Source organism: Dysidea avara, chromosome 4 (assembly GCF_963678975.1).
Source record: "Dysidea avara chromosome 4, odDysAvar1.4, whole genome shotgun sequence".
NCBI classification, from domain to species: Eukaryota; Metazoa; Porifera; class Demospongiae; order Dictyoceratida; family Dysideidae; genus Dysidea; species Dysidea avara.
Genome location: NC_089275.1, coordinates 35615506 through 35637658, shown reverse-complemented (window position 1 = coordinate 35637658; position 22153 = coordinate 35615506). Strand labels below are relative to the sequence as shown.

At 37.3% G+C, this 22153-nt stretch overlaps 1 protein-coding gene across 1 annotated transcript; it reads left to right on the top strand.

Annotated features, from left to right (window-relative positions):
- The first annotated feature begins 6641 nt into the window (after positions 1-6641).
- Positions 6642-21974, top strand: LOC136253798 (uncharacterized). Its single transcript, XM_066046456.1, has 4 exons — positions 6642-6698; positions 11714-12034; positions 20813-21504; positions 21876-21974. Exons 1-4 carry the CDS (start codon positions 6665-6667, stop codon positions 21972-21974), a joined length of 1146 nt encoding a protein of 381 aa, XP_065902528.1. The 5' UTR covers positions 6642-6664.
- Positions 21975-22153: the final 179 nt, after the last annotated feature.

Below are 22153 nucleotides of genomic sequence, written 5' to 3'. Positions count from 1 at the left end.
CACAATAATGTAAATTGTAAGGGCACATGCATGTGACTCTATTAAGGCCTGAAAGGAGCTGTACATCATTTACATGCGTGCTACTTGTGAGATCACAATGATGTATTGTGGTTGAAAGAATAGTGATTCAAATGCAATAAACACAACGTTTAAAATGCATAACCCCACACAGATGTACTAAAATTAAACCATTTGGTTTTCTCACTAAAACTGTAGGAGTGTGTATATCCCATTCAGAGGTCTCAAGTTGGCCAATCAGTTCTTCTATCCTAAGACTTGGTCAATTGGTTATATTTGCCAGGGTACTGTAGCTTAATGTTCAATCCATTGGCACAATTCATCACAAACTGTTTTCATATATGACTGGCTCTATGAAAACCATGCAGTCCTCTAGCCTTTTCCAACCATTTACTGTGATATAACATATGCAAAATGCCGGTATGTTTGATGCTAGAATCAGAAGTTAATTGTAATGAGAGAAGAGAGTCATGCTTTTAAATTACCTATTATTCTTTCTGGAAATTCTTTTTTTATTCACCTATTTAATATTCCCAAAATTATTCCCAAATATTCTTGGAGTAATTCCTGGAATTGTAAAAGTCAAATGGATATTCTTCTGCAGCTGAAAATATAACCACTTGCAAACAAACTATACCCAAAGATCGAGATACTCTAATAGAGCAGTCACAACTAAGCTCGTCTGACTGTTCTATTAGGGTAAATGACTGCTCTATTAGAGTATCTCGATCTTTTTGCCCGATTTTGTGCTAGCAGTGATTATGGATGTTCCTTTACGAATTTTTCTGCGATACCACACGAAAATTGTGTAAATTCTAATTAATTATTCCGGAAGATCACCCTATTATTCCGGCATTATTCCTGATGCTTTTTACCACCGATTATTCCAAAAATTATTCCGGCATAATGTACGCATGCCTAAAGAGAGTATCTAATTAGCCTTTTTTAGCCCTGTAAAAAATGTAACTTGCTAGATAAAATTTTATAATGATACTGTTTAACATCAAAATAAAATTTTGCAATCACGACAGGTTTCTGCTTAGTCAGACGTCAGCTACTTTTTAGTATGACGCCAGATATTTTTCCAGGGGATACACTGCTTGAAGTTTCTTAGTTTACTAGAGTGGTATATCCACAGTATATGGAACAGTTAATTGTTAGGAATTTTAGTAGCTTTTCAGTAAACCTGCATTCACTGATGTTTACTGAGAGTTTAAAATTTAGTAAAACAATTATGTTCCATATACTTAAAGTTACTGACATTTTACTATCAGTATAACTGGATACAACTACAGTAAAGCAGTTTAACAAATTAGTAAACTAAGAACCTTCAAGCAGTGATACAAACCTATCAGTTGTAGACAGCCAGTCAACCTACCTATTCATGGCTCATGAGTATCATGGTGGAATTTGTGCATGAAACCTCTAATTCAGTACTAAAACATATTAAGGTACCTTTAGCTTCTAGATCCCCTGCCCAGATTACCCAGATCCCCTGCTCTTTAGGCACCAGCCTATTATGCTTTTAATTTTGCCTATTATGCTATGCTGCAGTGCTCAAAAATTTTGCCTATTATGCTCATAATTAGCTCAAACTTTTGCTACAATTCCCATGTTTTGTTACTTTCTAATGGATAATGATAAACTTCTTATGAACAACTGAAAAGTACTCGTTGTGCATTAAGAATTTGGCTACATTCTAAACTATAATAACAGTCATGTCAAATAACTACTTAATGCCATATGAGTGGCATCAACTGTTCTGTTATTGTAAGTCAACTTTTTCTGTGGCATGCATTTTTGCTTACAGTATGACAATTATTCTGCCTATTATGCTAGCATTATGCTTGATACTTTCAGGCACCTATTATGCTCAAAATTATGCCAGCATAATAGGCTGGTGCCTATACTGCTCTTACTACCCCAAACTAGCTATCTGTATTATACCATCCATGACTCAGCCATCACAAAACTATTAGTTAGCTATAAGCACAGTAGCTGGACATACTGCATGTAGCTACAGTGAAAACTCAAAAACTTGCTCACAAACATACCAACATACAGACTGTTTTCCAGACTGATGAGATTTGTTGTAGTGTTTCTTAATGTCACTAAACAAAAATTAATTAGATGTGCTTCAAAGCTAGCTATGTAGTGTAAATTGCATGCTGTTGGAAAATACATTGCTATAAACTACAAAGCAATTTAGGGGTTTTGTACTCCTTTCAAATCACATGTACAGGTTATCATTATTAAATTCCTTGTTCCCATCACCACCTGCATCACTTTTTAGGTAGCTGCACCAAATTTTAATTATTTTAGTATAGATCACTTAATGCATTATTTCATGGTAGAAGGAGGCACAGAGGAAGCAAGTTTTAAGATGAACGCATTAGCTGTACATATATAACCTTAGCAGAAGGGTGGGAGTGTCTCCACTTTTTTTCAATAGGTATTATATAGGGTACATGGGTGTACAATCCTGGCAGCCTTCAAGATCGAGATGATGATAAACGTCTTATTGATTATTAATAGTATACAAACCGGGGCCTAGACTCAGGGTTACCATACACTGATAGCCAAAGAGTGATTAGTGCAGGAGCCCTGGCAAGACTTACATTACTTAACTTACAGTACAAAATTAACTACAAAGTAACAAAGTTCAGGTCCAGAGGTCTAATAGATCCCACTCCGGGGAAGCTCTAGCATTGAAAATTCTGTAAGAGCAGGAGATGGCAATACGAGAAGCCTGCTCAAACAGTGACCGTACAGTTTTCTTCAACACACAACAAGCAGTAGCCACATGAGCAAGTGTTTCTGGCATAAAGTGTCCCAGACATCCTATCTCAATAGTAATGAGATCAACAACCAATCCAGTATGTTGAAGATCATACAGTAAAGATCCATATCTATCTTCATTCCAAGCTCTTGCAGCCAATAAGCGTTGCTGGGTATTAGTGGGAATGGTCAGGTCAAACAGGTAGATGGTTCAATTTGAACACTTTGGCTGAGTAATATATTGGAGTACAGTATATAGCTACAGGAACAATATATAGTACAGCTAATAACCACACAATTTTGCTTAGGTATATATAGCACACCTATGGATGTTTCATAGCATAATGTTACATATGTTACAAACAGGCTATATGATACAAGGGATATTTAGCAATGTAATAATATTATTATAGTGCATAAACCTATATAATATATTATACTGTATGTGGTACAATATTGGCATAGCTGAGTCGGTCAAGAGTCACCTAAATTGTTCAAGTACAATAACATTCAGTAGAACTGAAATGGGAGCTCAGAATGGATGAACTCACAACTTTAATTGTTCCACCATAAACCAGAAGATGATTTGCTGAGAAGCTTCAAGGTTAAATCATGTTGTATCCTGCAATAAAATGCATGGTTGATGTGATTATGAAATAGCAAACTAGCTAGACTCTTATAGTATATTTCATTCCCATAATGTATACTTTACTGTTTTGGGTTTGGTCCTCAATTTTCATACTGGGTAAGTATCACGTGACTGTCAGTTAAATATACATTACCAAACCAATTTTTAGGTCTATGCTTACTACCTTTATTATCTGATATTTGCCATGACCAGCTAAGAAAAACCCAACTAATTTGTATTTTTTCTTGGATTCCTTTTAAAACTTCTTTGTTATCTCCAGTGTGCTGTTAAAGTTTCAGCCTTATAGGGGAATTTGTGAATTGCGCATATTTACACATTTTTCATGCTTCACGAAAATTTACGACACTGGACGTATAAAACTTGGCAGTCAATAGACAAAATATGAAAAGGAAGCTCTGTCGGTAGTCTTAAGTAGTAAAGAAGGTTTAGAATTGGTTGCTAATGTTTTTAAAAGCTTTCCAGCGACATATTTAGCGACAAAATTCACTAAGAGGGTGGTTTTTCTCGTGCCCATGCCTGATACAGACATTGGCATAACAGCCTTACTGTTAAAGCTTCGGAGCTCAAACTCCCGACACAACGTTGCTGCGAACTTGTTAATAACAAAACTTGTTCAATTACAAAATCGGGCTGCTTGTTCAGTAGAAACCTCGACTTCAATTTTGCCATTGGTATTGTACGGTGATATTGATTGAAGTCAAGATTTCTACTGAACAAACAGCCTAATTTTGTAATTGAACACGTCTTGTTGTTGACCAGTTCACAGCAATGCTGTGTTGGGTGTTTGAGCTCCAAAGCTTTAACAGTAAGGCTGCTATGCCAATGTCCGTATCAGGCATGGGAAGGAGCAAAAACCACCCTCTTAGCGAATTTTCTGTCTAAATATCTCACTAGAAAGCTTTTAAAAACATTAGCAACCAATTCTAATCCTTTGTTAATACACAGGAGTACCTCATAGGGCTGCTTTTTCATGTTTTGTCCAGTCACCTCATAAATTTACATGTCCAGTTTTGGTTGGTTTTATTTACGTTCTGTATACTTCAAGTATGCGCAAATCACAAATTCCCCTATACCTTTTGAACAATCTTGGAATTACAGTGATAGAAAACAGGAACAGCAAAACTGTTGATTTGTATAGTGACTACAACATGCACTTATTTAATAAATAAATCACGAGTGCAATGGTATATATGGGGTTGGGACTTGGTCCATTGTGTTTTCTATGAACTGGAAAATCCATCAATGTATAGTGTTAACCTAAATTGAACCATGTTACAAGCAAGGCTGCATAATCCAACAATAAATTTATAACCCACTGTGTGGGGTGCACGACAGTTTATGGAGGTTCCTGTTTGAGTTCCTTCATAGTGAAGTCTAGTTCCTGTTAAACATAATGTGTTTACTTGCAAAAACATGATATGTGAACTAATCAGATTTCTGATTAATGGATTGCATATATGTGACCCAGTCTGGGAAAAATGGTCTTATCGCCTATTTAAAAGTATCAAGAAATGCTGGTTTTAAGTATCAAGTGTGTTGTAGCTCGCCAATGGTTGAAGCTATGTGTACCAAATTTTTGCATGTTTTACTCTGATTCCTTACCTTCCAGAGCATCCACCGTGTAAGTAGCCAGCACTTAAGTTTCCTGCCATTTTAGATAGTTCTTAAACTGAGGTTGCCAGTATCAGGCGAGCTCTGAAAGGGGAGGAAGGCGGGCCCAGAAGGAGCTGTTCAAAAATTGAAAAGGAAGGCGTAGGGATGAAGGCCAAATTATGGACCATTCAGGTCTCAAACTGGCTTAAATGAAAGTAATTTCACAGCACAAATGTTTATTCAATGCCATGGAGCTGTACAGCCACATACAGCCATCCCCAGGCTGACCAGAGCTCCATTAAGGCTGCACACTACATGTATGGATCACCACTAGGCTTGGGAAAAGCAGCCAGCAAAAGTAGACCACTCAAGTCAAGCTGATTTTGATTGTGAAATTAGACAGTTTATTCATGGAGCTATATATGTTCTTGGTGAAAAATCAAATTTGCTGACATGGAAAATAAGACTGATTTTCTCAGATCCAGTGTGATAAAAGCACAATTTAGGTAGTACGTGGATATAAACTGTATCACATGCAATGTCAAGTGCCAGAACATACAAACACTCCACATGCACACCAACACAACCATGCACCATGTATATTCCCATACAGTGCAATTTTCACCCACCAGTAATACTGGTGATATATATGACCCACTTTTTTTGAAATATCAAATGAGATGAAGTCGGTTAAAAAATACATACAATTCCAATGTACCTGTCTCGGTACACAAAACTGACACGTACCATTTGTTGTACTAGTGCCAGCTGTTGGCTCCAACTTCAGTAACAGTGCACAGGAATTTTTCACAGATTAGCAATAATATTATTTAGGCTGCTCTCTCTTTACTTAGCCTTTTACACTGGCAACACTGGAGTCTCCAAGCAACATTTTCTGCCTTTTTGTATAGCAGTCCCTTTGTAATTCATGAACATCCGTGATTCCACCATTCTTCCACATAAAATTGTAGACGAAAGTCCTGAAGAGTAGTCTATTACTGCACGAGTGGAGATCAGTCCCACAATTAAATCCACGGGCTTAGGGGTAGGTACATAGCTCACGTGATTATTAAAGCAGATGCTAGATTCATATAATCGTCCATTCCTACTGTAAAATTAGCTATTTTGGATTAGTTGGCCCTTATCATAGTCTGTAAAAGTCTATTTGCTAGATCTCACGTGACTGTCGGCTCAATAGCCCAGACGCCGACTTTCGGTTCAGTATTAAACCTGGCCACTACTTGTCATGATCAATAATTACCTCCCGCCCGCATCAGTTTTTGTTCCATTGGGTGACGGGAAACAAGCAATATAATAATGATGGCCATATAGCACTTAGCTACAAGTTTTAGAATGATATAAAATATGCCAGGTAGCTAGCTAGTGGTTGACTTCTTTATTACAGTAGCTATGTGATCTGTTGTTGAAAACATTTATCAATAAAATGGGGGCGTTGCACTGGGCACCTCTTCTTAAATTAATCAAAATGCTTTAACAAAGTTTAAATTTGGTGCTATCCACTTCACAACGATTGCTTCAAAATTTGAGGCGTCACAAGATACGTGATCCATAAATTACTAGATGACCACACCCATAAGTTTGAAGAATTTTGCTTATCCTTTCGCAATGGCAAGAAATAACCCTGGGGAATTTCAGTCAGGTAATGGTACGTAGCTGCATACTGTATAGTGTTTATGTCATAGCTAAACAGTTTACTGTAACGGCAACCATTCTGAGCGAGATTTGGATTCATGCCACAGCCCGGACTTTATTGAACCTCATGCAATATTTTCCTGCCACGCCCACTATAGTTGGTCATTCACTATACTGTGGTTGTGTGCGTCCGAGGACACATCATAGGGGTGGATTTGGGGAGGGGGTTCATGACTCTCTCCTGTGCTGTATATGTCACGAAAATTTTATCCATTGGCAGTGATGTTTATCCTTCTATTTGTGTCATTTTTCATTTAGGTAGCTATACAAATGTCACCATTGACTTACTATCATTATAGTTGCTGTAGCTGCAACAACAACCTTGCGTGCTAACCTGAAGCGATTAGCCATGAAGTGTTATTTGAGTGTTGTGTAATTATATGCACATAGCTAGGTAGCTGTGTGTAGGTAGATGAATGTAGAGCAAATGTAAATAAACAGCCAAGTTGGGTGTGGCCTTTGGCAAAAAGCCTAGGTGAAAAAGTTGTGAAATCAAAGGTGACGGCCAAGAAATGGCTACAATGATGTTGGCTATGCAATATTAATATAATTAGCATAACCACCTTTGATCTCACAACTCAGGCTTATTTTGAACACTGCAGTCTTCACTGTTTTGTATGGATTTCATTAATTTAGTGCTCTATGTGACACCACAGGCTTGTTTTTCCTCTTATCTACAGACAATATGGAGTAGACTGAAGTTAGCTACAATTTCATGTTTTATTTGTAATAATATAAAGAGCGTACATTTTAGAAAATTTTAATAGAATGTGCCTTTATTGTGTACATCTACGGAATTATTATCTTTTAGAATATTTATAAATTAAAGTGAGGTGAACTGTAGCAGTGGCTCAGTAAATATTTGGGTGTTCAGTATGGTTTGAACTTTGGTAAGCTTTATCATACACTTTTTATCCTGAGTAATGGCTGTCCTATTAGACCCTGCAATTTTACGATCATTTGGTTTTTGCCTTGTAACTCCAGGGGGCAGGACAAGACCAAGTGAATGTGTAATAACAGGGGCGGATCCAGACTTTTAAAAAGGGGGGTTCCACTTTGTAATTGCAACTTCAGCCTAGCTGTATAAGTTGAAGACCAAAAAAAAAAAGGGTCATCACCTGCTGACAATAGCTGCCACCTCACCAACTATACTTCCTTCCTTATTTATAACTAGATATATAGCTTGCTACACTGCTCCTCAAAAGACTACTGTGACTGCATCTCGATTTGACTGCTCTATTAGAGTATCTCGAGTGAGAGAGACTTTTCAAAAGGGGGTTTCCATGGAACCCTTTGAACCCCCCCTGGATCCGCCCCTGAATAATGTTGCACAAGTACTGAAAGTATTCATGTGAGCTGAATAGACCCTGTACTGTAGTAGTCTGGCGCCGCCCGCCCCTTCGCAAAAAGTAAGGGTCTGGTGAAATACAAATACCTAATCATTTCAAAAGGAATTCAATTAGACAGCGCACGTAATGCTTGTTACGTCAGATGATTGCACTTCAATTCGAACAAAAGCATTGTGTTTCCAAGGCGATTTCTGTGTGAACGTCATTGGCATGCACTAATTGGCTAGCGCCGAATCTGGGCGCTAGAAATGATTTAGTATCTGTATTTCACCAGACCCTTACTTTATGCGAAGGGGCGGGCGGCGCCAGACTAGTACTGTAGATGAAGGTGCTCAACAGGGCTCGATACATATTTTAGTTCTATTTTGTTTGCTATGTGCAAAGGTGTGATTCACGATGGGAATAATGTTGATATTATGGAATTTATACTTACAATCTTGACAATGCGTGGCAGTCATTTTTTAAAAATTTTTTAATGTTATTTAAACAGGGAGACAGCATCAGCAAAAGCTGTTTTTCAGCTGTGCCCTGATGTCATGACATTCACATCAACAATAACCGTGGTCATCAATGATTGTAATATAATCATTGTTGTATCAAGACACATGGTAGTGTGTCGTGCGGCCCAAGAAGCCGGCGCGTAACACCCGTGAGTATATTGACAGGAAGAAAGAAAACGCAATTTTCGCACCTCCGTAGCTCTGTGCTTCCTTGATGAAACAAGACGATTTTTGCTGTGGAAATTCCCTCCAACTGCAGCACTCCACATTCCAAATTTGAGCGAAATCGCTTCACGAGTTCCCGAGATATGCGACTTCAAAAATTGGCTCAGTTTCTTCATTTTTCTTTTTCTTGTCGCACACTTACAACAACTGCTATAAAACGCGAATGCCACATCCGATTGCCTTGAAATTTGGCACACAGATGGGGAATATAACGGCGCATCTTGGTACCAACTTTGGCTAGAATACGATAAACAGGCAAAGAGTTATGAGCGATTATTCGCGAAAAATAACACCAATATGTTGTCACGCCTAGAGGGTATAAACCGCGTATGGGAAGAAGCTGAAAATCGGTGGGTGAACAGGTTAACTATTGAACCTCAAACTTTATGTGGTTTGAAAGAAATCGAGCTAAAAAAACAGGAAGATACAACGGAAAAACCAACAGTGTATAACAATTACGCAATCGAGATTAGCTAATAAAAAAAACGACTGCTTGCCACGCCTACCAGATAAACCGCTTGGGGTAATGCTTTGAAAATCGTTGTACAGATGGAGTAATCATCTTAGAAAGGTTCATCAATGGTGTAGAAGAATCAGATTTAAAGCCATGGAGTTATAACACGAAAGATCGAGATACTCTAATAGAGCAGTCATCCTAATAGAGCAGTCAACATGCATGAAGAGAATTCAAGAGATCAGCTAGAAACAAGAAACCTGTATAGAGATCAGCTACACACAAGTCACCCTGTAGAGAGATTAGCTAGAAGAAGTTACTTTGTAGGGAGTTCATGCAACTATGGAAAGAGATAGTTCAGCTAGAAGAAATCACCTCGTAGAGTTCAGCTACAAAGAAACCACCATGTAGAGAGTTCAGCTACAAACAAATCTCCCTGTAGAGAGATCAGCTAGAAGAAGTTATCTTGTAGATAGTTCAGCTACAAACAAATCACCCTGTAGAGAGATCAGCTAGAAGAAGTTAACTTGTAGAGAGTTCAGCTACAAAGAAACCATCATGTAGAGAGTTCAGCTTCAAACAAATCACCTGTAGAGAGTTCAGCTACAAACAAATCTCCCTGTAGAGAGATCAGCTAGAAGAAGTTACCTTGTAGAGAATTCAGCTACAAACAAATCCCCCTGTAGAAAGATCAGCTAGAAGAAGTCACCTTGTAGAAAGTTCAGTTACAAAGAAACCACCATGTAGAGATTTCAGCTACAAACTAGTGACCTTGTAGAGACATCAGCTAGAAAAGTTACCTTGTAGAGAGAGTTCAGCTACAAAGAAACCATTCTGTAAAGAGCTCAGCTGCAAACAAATCACCTGTACAGAATTCAGCTACAAACAAATCACCCTGTAGAGAGGTCAGCTAGAAGAAATTACATTGTAGATAGTTCAGCTACAAAGAAACAACCATGTATAGAGTTCAGCTGCAAAGAAATCACCCTGTAGAAAATTCAGCCACAAACAAATTGCCCTGTAGAAAGATCAGTTAGAAGAAGTTACCTTGTAGAGAGTTCAGCTACAAAGAAACCATCCAGTAAAGAGCTCAGATGCAAACAAATCACCTGTTCAGAATTCAGCTACAAACAAACCACCCTGTAGAAAGATCAGTTAGAAGTTACCTTGTAGAGAGTTCAGCTACAAAGAAACCATCCAGTAAAGAGCTCAGATGCAAACAAATCACCTGTACAGAATTCAGCTACACCCTGTAGAGAGATCAGCTAGAAGAAGTTACCTTGTAGATCGTTCAGCTACAAATAATTCACCCTGTAGAGAGAGCATCTAGAAGAAGTCACCTTGTAGAGTGTTCAGTTACAAAGAAACCACCATGGAGATTTCTGTAATCAATATATGTATTATATATATAATTTGCACATTTGCTGATAAAATATTTAAAGTACATCTACTTCATCTTTTCTTCTTCTTGTGGTAAAAAAAAGATAGGTTTAAAAAGTCCCAAAGCTGGCCATAGGCCGGCCTTGGGGTATACAAATACAAAAAGAAATGAAATCTAATCCAAAACAGCCTAGCTGTAAAAAAAGTTTGCGGCCCTCAAAAAGGCTATGGTAAAAAAAGATGTGAAATCCAAGGTGGCAGCCAAGAAATGGTTGTGATGGTAGGTTAATTGTAAAAATTTCAATAATGACAATTCAGGTAAATTTTGTGCCAAGACCAAGCGGCACAAAAATTCACCTGAATTGTCGTTATTAAAATTTTTACCATTAACCTACCATCACAGCCATTTCTTGGCCGCCACCTTGGATTTCACATCTTTTTTCACCATAGCCTTTTTGAGGGCTGCACACTTTTTTTACAGCTTGGCTGTTTTGAATTAGATATATATATATATATATATATACATGTACAGTGTATGTACACACTAATTTTCAAATTATTTCCACAAGTGGTTTACCCTGTAGCCATGACAAAATTTTGATTTTTTGTGTGACTAAATGTTCATAGCACTGTGGATATTAAAGCAGGTAAATTCACTTTTATGGTTATGCTCTTCATCCATACCAAATTCACATTATACTTTTGCAATTTTTGCAAAGCGTGTGAAAAGGAAAATCTAGGCCCCATAGACTCCTTAAAAAGTGAACATTTGGTAGCCCATACTCTGTAGCGAATTCAATTAAATTTGCTAGCTATGTGGTCGGACAGCTATGATACAAAATGATGTGCATTGGAGAAGGGACCATTGAGCTATATGTGCAGGTGTGAAAATCATGCTTTCTTCTTTCCTGTCAATATACACAATGTGTGGCATGCTGGCTTTCTTGGTCACACGACACACTACCAAATACAGGTATACATGTAGCTATCACAGTATGCACTTACTGTACGGTAAAGCAAAGATGCTTGTACTATGTGTTGCATATTTTTACAGCACCAACTTCACCAGAGTATCACACTTTTATTGAACACTTTAGTGAACTAGTCAGTACACTACGTAACACTGATTTATATCACTATTTCGTATCCAAGTATGTTATTACATTGTCTGATCTGGAAGAAATAAACTCAGCCAGCACTCCTAAAGATAAGATTCAAGTTTTGCTAAGGAAAATATCTTCTCCACTGGAAGCTGGTTACAAGAAATCATTTTATGAGATGCTAGAAATCATGAAATGTCACGGAAATGATGCCACTAGAACACTATCAGTATCAATTAGCAGTTCTCTCTCTATGGTCCACAGTGATATTACTGGTAAATTTACACTTATAATGAATTATGCATTTGATGATTACTAGTATGTATAGTTCCAGGTTACATACATACAGTATGTGCTACAATAGAAAATTTTTATCTTCATTTATTTTTTAATGTACCATATGATGCCATCTAATCATAAATTCAAAGGTGAAAAGTGTGCTTACAGCTTTTCATAATGTGTCAAAAGTGTGCTTTAGTTTTGATCGAAGTGTGCTACACTTAGCAAAATTGTGGTACAACCCACAGTGAGAATGGCTAGGGCCATATAATTACTGCTACTACATAAGAGAATGGTAAACAATATTATAAAAACAAGTAAATGGCTACTTAAATGAGCTTAAACTTCAATCTAAAATTGTCCAGTAAAGTCTCCGCCACTGCAAGTCTTGACAATCCTATAGGCTATTTTTTCAGATGGCTCTATAATTTTTTATTACATATTTTGCACCTTCAATGTGGTTACATAATTGGCTATACTTATGTGAGTACATATATATAGCTATGTAAACTCTTTAAGAATAATTGACCTTATTTTGTTTAGCCATTCTTTAGGGAAGTGTATAAACAGTAGAATGGACTACTGGAATGGCGGAATACTGGAATTGTGGAATGAAATTTTTAAGTTCAATATCAGTTTTTACATCCAAACAACTACAACTCCTTCCCTTAAGTAAGCAAATAAATAGGATTCCTCTTGAGGTCAGCTCTTTTAGTGTAATTCACCTCACCACAGACAAATTTACCAATGTAACGTACTGTAAAGTCAGTTATGAACATGCACAATAGCAGTTTATTGGGTATACCAAGAAGACTCCTGACTTAATCCTTGTTCCTAAATGATAAAAAGTTAGCTAGCTGATTACATTTACATGTATGCATTGTAAAAGTACATTCACTATATGTGACCGGATTTGCGAAAAGGTACCTTTTCCACACATTTGACATAGCAGCAAACAAAATGATATAACATGTGACTCCTTATACTGATTAACTTTCTCTTAGCATCACAATGTAGCCAGATACTGTAGCTAGATTCATTGAAAAATTTAAGCAATTATATGCCATGATCAAAATGTTATGAAGTTTTAAAGTTCAAAAAATGGGTCAAATTTTGTGTGTGAAAAGGTACCTTTTCGCAAATCCGGTCACATATATTAATGAACTATTCATTTATTTATTATCAACTTTACCAGTTAGGCACTGGAGGGTAAACACAGAAGGCAGAGCCTGTATGAGGTGTTTACAACTAACCTAGAAGCCTAAGCAAAAATCTTTGGGTAAAGTGAAATGTGGACTATCTTGTAAGCATTTACAATAAGCCTTTTCCACAATTTAAGCCAAAGTTCATTGTGGCAGTGCCACATTGCACACAGAACTGAACCTTCATTAAGACGGTTAGTTTCAGACAAGTAATAAAGTATTGAGTTATAAGTCATACAAGTGTTGTGGTGAGGAAAAGTATGCTAAATGAGCTGACTTCAAAGGGGAGGAGTTGTACTTATATGGATGTAAAAAATGATATTGAACTTGAAAAATTCCATTCCACCATTCCTGTATTCCATTCCATTGTTTATACACTCCCATTCTTTAGCAAATTCTGCTATCAAGTGGACTTCCATAATTATAAAATTAGATGCTGCTACTGTGCCAAATAGCACATTTGAGGTCATGATTAACTATATTATTTTTTTAGTTTTCTTGTATGATTACACCTTCAAATTCATACATTAAATTTACAGTCAAAGCACTACATATCTCGTGCACTATACACAATTTATACATTTAAACTCAGATATCTCTCAGCTACAGTAGATTACCAACTCAATGGAAGCATGCATATGTCACACCAGTTTATAAAAAAGGAGACAAATCAGATCCCAAAAACTACCGTCCAATATCACTAACTTCAGTAATCTGCAAAACCATGGAGCACATCATTGTCAGCCAATTAATGAAACATCTAGAGTCAACCAACATCTTAACAGAAAATCAATTCGGCTTCAGAGAACATCACTCCTGTGAATCACAACTGCTTGTGACTGTCAATGATATAGCCAAAGCAATAAACAATAAACTACAGGTAGATTTGGCAGTACTAGACTTCTCCAAGGCCTTTGACAAGGTTGCACATGCTCGACTTCTAAACAAACTGGAGTATTATGGAGTGAGAGGAAGTTTGCTGGAATGGTTTGAATCATTTCTACACAACAGAACACAGCAAGTAGTAATAGAAGGCCGTTATTCCATATCTTGTGACATAACATCTGGTGTCCCCCAAGGCTCAGTTCTTGGACCTGCCCTTTTCCTAATATATATCAACGACATAACTACAAACATACATAGTGAGTTGCGACTGTTTGCAGATGACATTTTAATTTATAGGCCTATACACTCACCAAGTGATCAGAAGATTCTGCAGGATGACTTAACTACTCTTATAAAATGGGCAAATGAATGGCAGATGGACTTTAATATATCTAAATGCAACATCTTACAAGTTACCACACACCATACCACCAAAACATTTACATATCAAATGAATGGAGTGCCCTTGAAATCAGTAGAAAAGATTAAATATCTTGGAGTTTACTTGAACAATAAACTTTCATGGCACGATCACATTGACTACATATGCAACAAAGCAAATCGATTACTTGGTTTCCTAAAGCGAAATTTACATTCCTGTCATAAACACTTCAAAGAATATGCCTACAAACACTTTCTGCTACCATCTATCGAATATTGTTGTGCCATCTGGGACCCACACCACCAAAATGACATTTCTAAACTTGAAATGATTCAACATCGAGCTGCTCGTTTCGTCTTAAATAAGCCTTGGAACAGACACCACCGTGACAGTATCACAGACATGTTAAATGAACTAAATTGGCCATCTTTACAAGAACGCAGAAAGCAAGCACGCCTCATCCTATTGTACAAGATAGTTAATCATTTATTATTGGTCCCAAATCGCTGTCTGCCATCATTAAATCAAACTGCTACCAGAGCCCATCATGATCAGAAATTTAATCATATACAGTCTTCAGTAAACACGTATCTCTATTCATTCCTACCCAGAACTATTCCCCATTGGAACGATCTATGTATCCCTAATCTATCTACCATTGATCTTGAAACATTTAAACAATCAACTACTCCTACTTTGTAACTGTAACTTAGCACTTATTGTATTTATTGTAACTTAGCCCTCACTGTAATTTAGTATTCATTGTAATTCTAGCACTTATTGTAACTTACCACTTACTGTAATTTAGCACTAGTTGTAACCTAGCACCTATTGTAACTTAGCACTTATTGTAACTTAGTACTAATCATTATTGTAACCTAAATTATAGGCACTTATGTTATTGTAACTTAAACTAGGCACTTATGTGTACGTACCTTGTACATTAGCGTAAAAACCCTGTTGGGTGTTTGCTAATCAATAAATAAATAAAATAAATAAAATAAATCAAGACACACGATAGTGTGTCGTGCGGCCCAAGAAGCCGGCGCGCCACACCGTGAGTATATTAACAGGAAGAATGAAAACGCAATTTACACACCTATGTAGCTCTGTGATCCCTTATCCGATTGGAACCAAATCTGCTAGAGACGTGCCGCCCAGTTAGGGGAGTCTACATACCAAATTTGAAGAAAATCGCTCTAACCATTTCCGAGATACGAGCGAACAAAATTTCGTTTTAATTTCTTCATTTTTTTCTTCTTCATCTTCTTCATTTCGCAAAATTCGCCATAAAACACGAATGCGTGCTCGGATTGGGCTGAAATTTGGCACACTTAAAGGGCTCATTAAGGCGGATCTCCGTACCAACTTTGGTAGGAATCCAATGAACATTCACGGAGTTATGACCGCTTATTTGCGTAAAATAAGGTCGAAGGTCTGTCACGTCTACAGGGTAAACCCCTTGGAGGAATCAGTTGAAAATTGATATGTAGATGGAGCAACCATCGTAGGAGTGCATTTTTGTGGTTTGAAAGGAATCGAGATAAAGACCATGGAAATATGACACAAAACCCAACCTGTGTCAAAATTACGCGATCGATTTTTATGAATAAAAAAATTATTAGTTTTCGTGTCTACCAGACAAACCGCTTAGAGCAACGAGCTGAAAATCTGTATGTAGCTGGAATAATCATCATAGAAAGTTCTTGCAGTAGTACAGAAGAATCGGATTACAAATAACTGAGTTATGATTCGAAAAGCAACTACGTGCAGCAAATGCGAGATCGAGATACTCTAATAGAACAGTCACCCTAATAAAGCATTCAGTTGCATGTATAATTTACTCAGTTATATTACATTGCAAGTTATTCTGTAGGGAATTCAGCTACAAACAAGTCACCCTGTAGTCAGATCAGCTAGAAGAAGGTACCTAATAGAGAGTTCATCTACAAAGAAGCCATCATGTAGAGAGTTCAGCTCAAATAAATCACCCTGTAGAGAATTCAGCTACAAACAAATTGCCCTGTAGAGAGATCAGATAGAAGAAGTCACCTTGTAGAGAGTTCAGTTGCAAAGAAACAATCATGCAAAGAGTTTAGCTGCAAACAAATCACCCAGTAGAAAGTTCACGCTATGAACAGATCACACTGTAAAGAGTTCAGTTAGAAACAAGTCATCCTGTAGATAGATCAGCTAGAAGAAGTCACTTTGTAGAGAGTTGGGCTACAAAGAAACCACCATGTAAGAGAGTTCAGTTGCAAACAAACCACTCTGTACAGACTTCAGCTACGAACAGATCACCCTGTAGAGAGATCAGCTAGAAACAAGTCATCCTGTAGAGAGTTCAGCTAGAAGAAGTTACATTGTAGAGAGTTCAGCTACAAAGAAACCACCATGTAAGAGAGTTCAGCTGCAAACAAATCACCTGTAGAGAGTTCAGCTAGGAACAAGTCACCCTGTACAGAGATCAGCTAGAAACAAGTCATCCTGTAGAGAGTTCAGCTAGAAGAAGTTATATTGTAGAAAGTTCAGCTACAAAGAAACTACCATGTAGAGAGTTCAGCTGCAAACAAATCGCCCTGTAGAGAATTCAGATACAAACAAATCACCCTGTAGAAAGAAGAAGTTACCTTGTAGAGAGTTCAGCTACAAACAAATCACCCTGTAGAGAGTTCAGCTAGAAACAAGTCACCCTGTAGAGAGATCAGATAGAAACAAGTCACCTGTAGAGAGTTCAGCTAGAAGAAATTACATTGTAGAGAGTTCAGCTACAAAGAAACTACCATGTACAGAGTTCAGCAGCAAACAAATTGCCCTGTAGAGAATTCAGCTACAGACAAATCACCTTCTAGAAAGATCAGCTAGAAGAAGTTACCTTGTAGAGAGTTCAGCTAGAAGAAGTTACATTGTAGAGAGTTCAGCTACAAAGAAACTACCATGTACAGAGTTCAGCTGCAAACAAATTGCCCTGTAGAGAGATCAGCTAGAAGAAGTTACATTGTAGAGATTTCAGCTACAAAGAAACTACCATGTACAGAGTTCAGCTGCAAACAAATTGCCCTGTAGAGAGATCAGCTAGAAGAAGTTACATTGTAGAGAGTTCAGCTACAAAGAAACTACCATGTAGAGAGTTCAGCTGCAAACAAATTGCCCTGTAGTGAATTCAGCTACAAACAAATCACCCTGTAGAGAGTTCAGCTAGAAACAAGTCACCCTGTAGAGAGTTCAGCTAGAAGAAGTTACATTGTAGAGAGTTCAGCTGCAAAGAAACTACCATGTAGAGAGTTCAGCTGCATACAAATTGCCCTGTAGAGAGATCAGCTAGAAGAAGTTACATTGTAGAGAGTTCAGCTACAAAGAAACTACCAAGTACAGAGTTCAGCTGCATACGAATTGCCCTGTAGAGAGATCAGCTAGAAGAAGTTACATTGTAGAGAGTTCAGCTACAAAGAAACCACCATGTAAGAGAGTTCAGCTACAAACAAATCACCCTGTAGAAAGAAGAAGTTACCTTGTAGAGAGTTCAGCTACAAACAAATCACCCTGTAGAGAGTTCAGCTAGAAACAAGTCACCCTGTAGAGAGATCAGCTAGAAACAAGTCACCTGTAGAGAGTTCAGCTAGAAGAAATTACATTGTAGAGAGTTCAGCTACAAAGAAACTACCATGTACAGAGTTCAGCTGCAAACAAATTGCCCTGTAGAGAGATCAGCTAGAAGAAGTTACATTGTAGAGAGTTCAGCTACAAAGAAACTACCATGTACAGAGTTCAGCTGAAAACAAATTGCCCTGTAGAGAGATCAGCTAGAAGAAGTTACATTGTAGAGAGTTCAGCTACAAAGAAACTACCATGTAGAGAGTTCAGCTGCAAACAAATTGCCCTGTAGAGAGATCAGCTAGAAGAAGTTACATTGTAGAGAGTTCAGCTGCAAACATATTGCCCTGTAGAGAATTCAGCTACAAACAAATCACCCTGTAGAGAGTTCAGCTAGAAACAAGTCACCCTGTAGAGAGTTCAGCTAGAAGAAGTTACATTGTAGAGAGTTCAGCTACAAAGAAACTACCATGTACAGAGTTCAGCTGCAAACAAATTGCCCTGTAGAGAGATCAGCTAGAAGAAGTTACATTGTAGAGAGTTCAGCTACAAAGAAACTACCATGTAGAGAGTTCAGCTGCAAACAAATTGCCCTGTAGAGAGATCAGCTAGAAGAAGTTACATTGTAGAGAGTTCAGCTACAAAGAAACTACCATGTAGAGAGTTCAGCTGCAAACAAATTGCCCTGTAGAGAATTCAGCTACAAACAAATCACCCTGTAGAGAGTTCAGCTAGAAACAAGTCACCCTGTAGAGAGTTCAGCTAGAAGAAGTTACATTGTAGAGAGTTCAGCTACAAAGAAACTACCATGTAGAGAGTTCAGCTGCAAACAAATTTCCCTGTAGAGAATTCAGCTACAAACAAATCACCCTGTATAGAGTTCAGCTAGAAACAAGTCACCCTGTAGAGAGTTCAGCTAGAAGAAGTTACATTGTAGAGAGTTCAGCTACAAAGAAACTACCATATAGAGAGTTCAGCTGCAAACAAATTGCCCTGTAGAGAATTCAGCTACAAACAAATCACCCTGTAGAAAGATCAGCTAGAAGAAGTTACCTTGTAGAGAATTCAGCAACAAACAAATCACCATGTAGAGAGTTCAGCTAGAAACAAGTTACACTGTAGAGAGATCAGCTAGAAACAAGTCACCTTGTAGAGAGTTCAGCTAGAAGAAGTTACATTGTAGAGAGTTCAGCTACAAAGAAACTACCATGTAGAGAGTTCAGCTGCAAAGAAATTGCCCTGTAGAGAATTCAGCTACAAACAAATCACCCTGTAGAAAGATCAGCTAGAAGAAGTTACCTTGTAGAGAATTCAGCTACAAACAAATCACCCTGTAGAGAGCTCAGCTAGAAACAAGTCACCCTGTAGAGAGATCAGCTAGAAACAAGCCACCCTTAGAGAGTTCAGCTAGAAGAAGTTACATTGTAGAGAGTTCAGCAGTTTAGCTGCAAACAAATCACCCTGTAGAGAATTCAGCTACAAACAAATTACCCTGTAGAAAGATCAGCTAGAAGAAGTTACCTTGTAGAGAGTTCAGCTACAAACAAATCACCCTGTAGAGAGTTCAGCTACAAACAAGTCATCCAGTAGAGAGATCAGCTAGAAGGATCACCTTGCAGAGAGGTCAGCTACAAAGAAATCACCCTTCTTCATCTTTTCTTCTTCCTGTAGTAAAGAAAAAATGACAGGTTAAAAAGCCCTAATGCCGGCCGTAGGCCGGCTTTGGGGTATACAAATACAAAAAGAAGTGAAATCTAATCCATAACAGCCAAGCTGTAAAAAAAGAGTGCGGCCTTGAGAAAGGCTATGGTGAAAAAAGATGTGAAATCCAAGGTGGCGGCCAAGAAATGGCTGTGATGGTAGGTTAATGGTAAAAATTTTAATAACAACAATTCAGGTGAATTTGGTGCCGCTTGGTCTTGGCACAAAATTCACCTGAATTGTCGTTATTAAATTTTTACCATTAACCTACCATCACAGCCATTTCTTGGCCGCCACCTTGGATTTCACATCTTTTTTCACCATAGCCTTTCTCAGGGCCGCATTCTTTTTTACAGCTTGGCTGTTTTGGATTAGATTGTAATACCTGCATGGTTTTCACTTAGTGATCTGGAATAACTGTACATATTACACCAGTAATCTTATTCATATAAACTAAACTTAGATGTACACAGTACTGTATAGGTATGACCTAAAGCACCACATCAGAGCATATGCTAAAGTACACCAGTTGAAGCATATTGGTATATAAGTGAATTTTTTGTAGCTATAATCCAAGCAGATAATTATGCCCATAACATTAATTTTTGTTAAACTGTAGTTCAGTGAATTAAGTAAGGTATAGTATGCCCAAGTTGAGTTACTGTACACAATTCCTTCAAAAAATTTTACAAAACTTTGTAGAAATTCATTTAAAGCATATCTGGTGGTCACTCTCAAAGCATGCCCAGGCTTGATTGCACACAACCACATTATGAATGTGATATGATACTGTTTTGTGGTTAAATTGTTGAGGGACAATTAAAAGATTGACGACCTCTGATATGTATTTACGTAATATATACTATCATTGTGATGAAAACTACATAACTTACTTCACTTACTACTATATACTTATTACTTTATAAATCCTATAATAAAATTTATGTAATTTTTTCATGCAAATAATCAGAAACTACATGGTGATTATAGTATACTGTTGTATTGTATAGGCACTCATGATAATTCAGTGTCACCATCTAATGAAATTCAGATAATTGATGATTTAAGTGTTGAATTTGGAGCTGTTGTGTCTGATATTGCTGAAGAACTTGAACAATGTGTCCAAAAGAAATTGGAGAAATTAAAACTTGTATGCTACCACTTGACTGATGGTCGTAATAAGCTGATATTAAGCCACTATGAAAAGGATCAAATTAAACATAGCAAAACAGTTTATGATATATTTGAAGTTGTTAGTCCACACTGGAGATGGAACAGTCATCGGCTTTTAGTTACTATAATAAAACGAGTAAAATCACCTCGGGCTCTTGAGATGCTAGAAAGGTTTAAAAAGAAAATAGACTATAAATCAAAACTCAAAAGTGTCCACGATCTTTTGGAAGGGAGAAATGAACCATTTCCTCCTGGTTATTGTAAAATGGTAGCCATTGTTGATAAAGACTATTCTGAGATTACTTTAGAAGAAGTTTCTGAACTGGAAAATTTTGTTGAAGAATATTTAGGGGTCAGGGGATTCAGTGAAGTGCATCCATCAAATTCTGTTTGCGTTTTGTGGCATGTACCAGTTGCGGCAGTTAAAAGTTTGTGCACAAAAGCAAGGCAGTACAAAGATGGTTTTATCCTTGAATCCTTCTTATACCTTAAAATTGGGGATGTCATTGTTTTTGACATTCGGCAAAATGTAAGTTGCTGTGTTCACATTATTACATCATACTACAAATACATGTGCAGTATGACATCACACTACAAATACATGTGCAGTATGACATCACACTACAAATACATGTGCAGTATGACATCACACTACAAATACATGTGCAGTATGACATCACACTACAAATACATGTGCAGTATGACATCACACTACAAATACATGTGCAGTATGACATCACACTACAAATACATGTGCAGTATGACATCACTATACAGTAAAATATTGGTTGCAACACAAAATATATAACTCACTGTATTAATGACTGATAAGACTAGCATTGCATGCACATACATAATATGTATGTAATAAGAATGTGTAACAACTGTACATAATTACAGAGTTCTGAAAGAAAGCTATCAAATGAAGTGCTGATGCAAGAGTTATTGACAATGGAAAAATCTGCATTAAGAACAGCTGAGCAATCAGGTACAGCATAAGATGCATGGATTATAAAAATTTGATTAATGATTCAGAATTATTGTGTAGTAATCTAAGATAAATGCTCTCATATAATTACATGCAGTACATAAAAGTAAATGTCTCATGCTTTTGTAACAGTTAGCAAGATAAAAGTCAGTATTTGTACTCATCTCAGCAAAACCCAAATAGTTTTGCA